Below are 801 nucleotides of genomic sequence, written 5' to 3' on the forward strand. Positions count from 1 at the left end.
CATGCCAGATGGGCGTGGAAGGACCTGAGTGTGCAAAGGGCCATGCTGGGTGGGCGTGGAAGGACCCGAGTATGCAAAGGGCCGGGCCGGCGGGCGGGGAAGGACCCAAACGTGTGAAGGGCCATGCTGGGCGGGCGGGGAAGGACCCGAGCGTGCAAAGGGCCGTGCGGGGAAGGAACCAGGTGGACAGAGATGTGTGCCCAGTGGGGAAGGGAGAGCGAGCAGGTGCCCGGGCAGGCGTGCAAGGCAGTGGGTGTGCGAGGGCATCCAGCCCCCCCCCCCCGCAGAACTTACCTCCATCCCCTGGGGGGCCGAGCTCACTGGGGGGAGACGAGGTCGAGATTCTCAGAACACAAAGGGCATCCGACGAGAAAAGCATCAACAGACACTCACGGAGAGAACCCAGGAGTCCGGGCTCCCCCCAGCTCTAACCACCCGACCTGACTCCCCCTCCCAGAGCCGTGGGAGAACCCGGGCGTCAGGGCCCCAGCCCCACTCCCCCCGGTGCTGGCGGGGGCCCTACCGGCGGAGGCGGAGGGGGGCGGCCCCCCCAGCTGCTGCCAGCGGGTGGCCTCGGCCGCCAGGCGCCGGACGTAGCCTTCGCCCACGCACACCAGCACGTTCTCCGGCTTGATGTCCGTGTGGATGATCTTGCACTTGGTGTGGAGGTAATCCAGGCCCTGCAGCACCTGGGGGCACATACGGGGCGGTACGGACCGCGACAGCTGAGCCCCCCTGTGACGAAGTGGGGGGGTTTCTTGTTTTCTGTGGGGTTTCACTGGTTTGCACGCCGAGGGGGTG

The 801-nt window shown here is 67.9% G+C and overlaps 1 protein-coding gene across 1 annotated transcript in view; it reads right to left on the reverse strand.

The window, feature by feature from the left end:
- LOC112120599 (SRSF protein kinase 3-like) overlaps window positions 1–783 on the reverse strand; it is a gene marked incomplete at its 3' end in the record, with an annotated part of 1,176 nt that extends 393 nt beyond the window's left edge. Inside the window, exons 1-2 of the mRNA XM_026662151.2 lie at window positions 524–783; window positions 295–320 (exon numbers count right to left, since the gene is read on the reverse strand). Coding sequence (XP_026517936.2) covers window positions 295–320; window positions 524–701 — 204 coding nt within the window. The remainder of the gene's footprint in view (window positions 1–294; window positions 321–523) is intronic.
- Between the last annotated feature and the right edge of the window lie 18 nt (window positions 784–801).

The sequence above is a fragment of the Terrapene carolina genome, unplaced genomic scaffold (assembly GCF_002925995.2).
Source record: "Terrapene carolina triunguis isolate 2854851 unplaced genomic scaffold, T_m_triunguis-2.0 Scaffold23565, whole genome shotgun sequence".
Lineage (NCBI taxonomy): Eukaryota > Metazoa > Chordata > Testudines > Emydidae > Terrapene > Terrapene triunguis.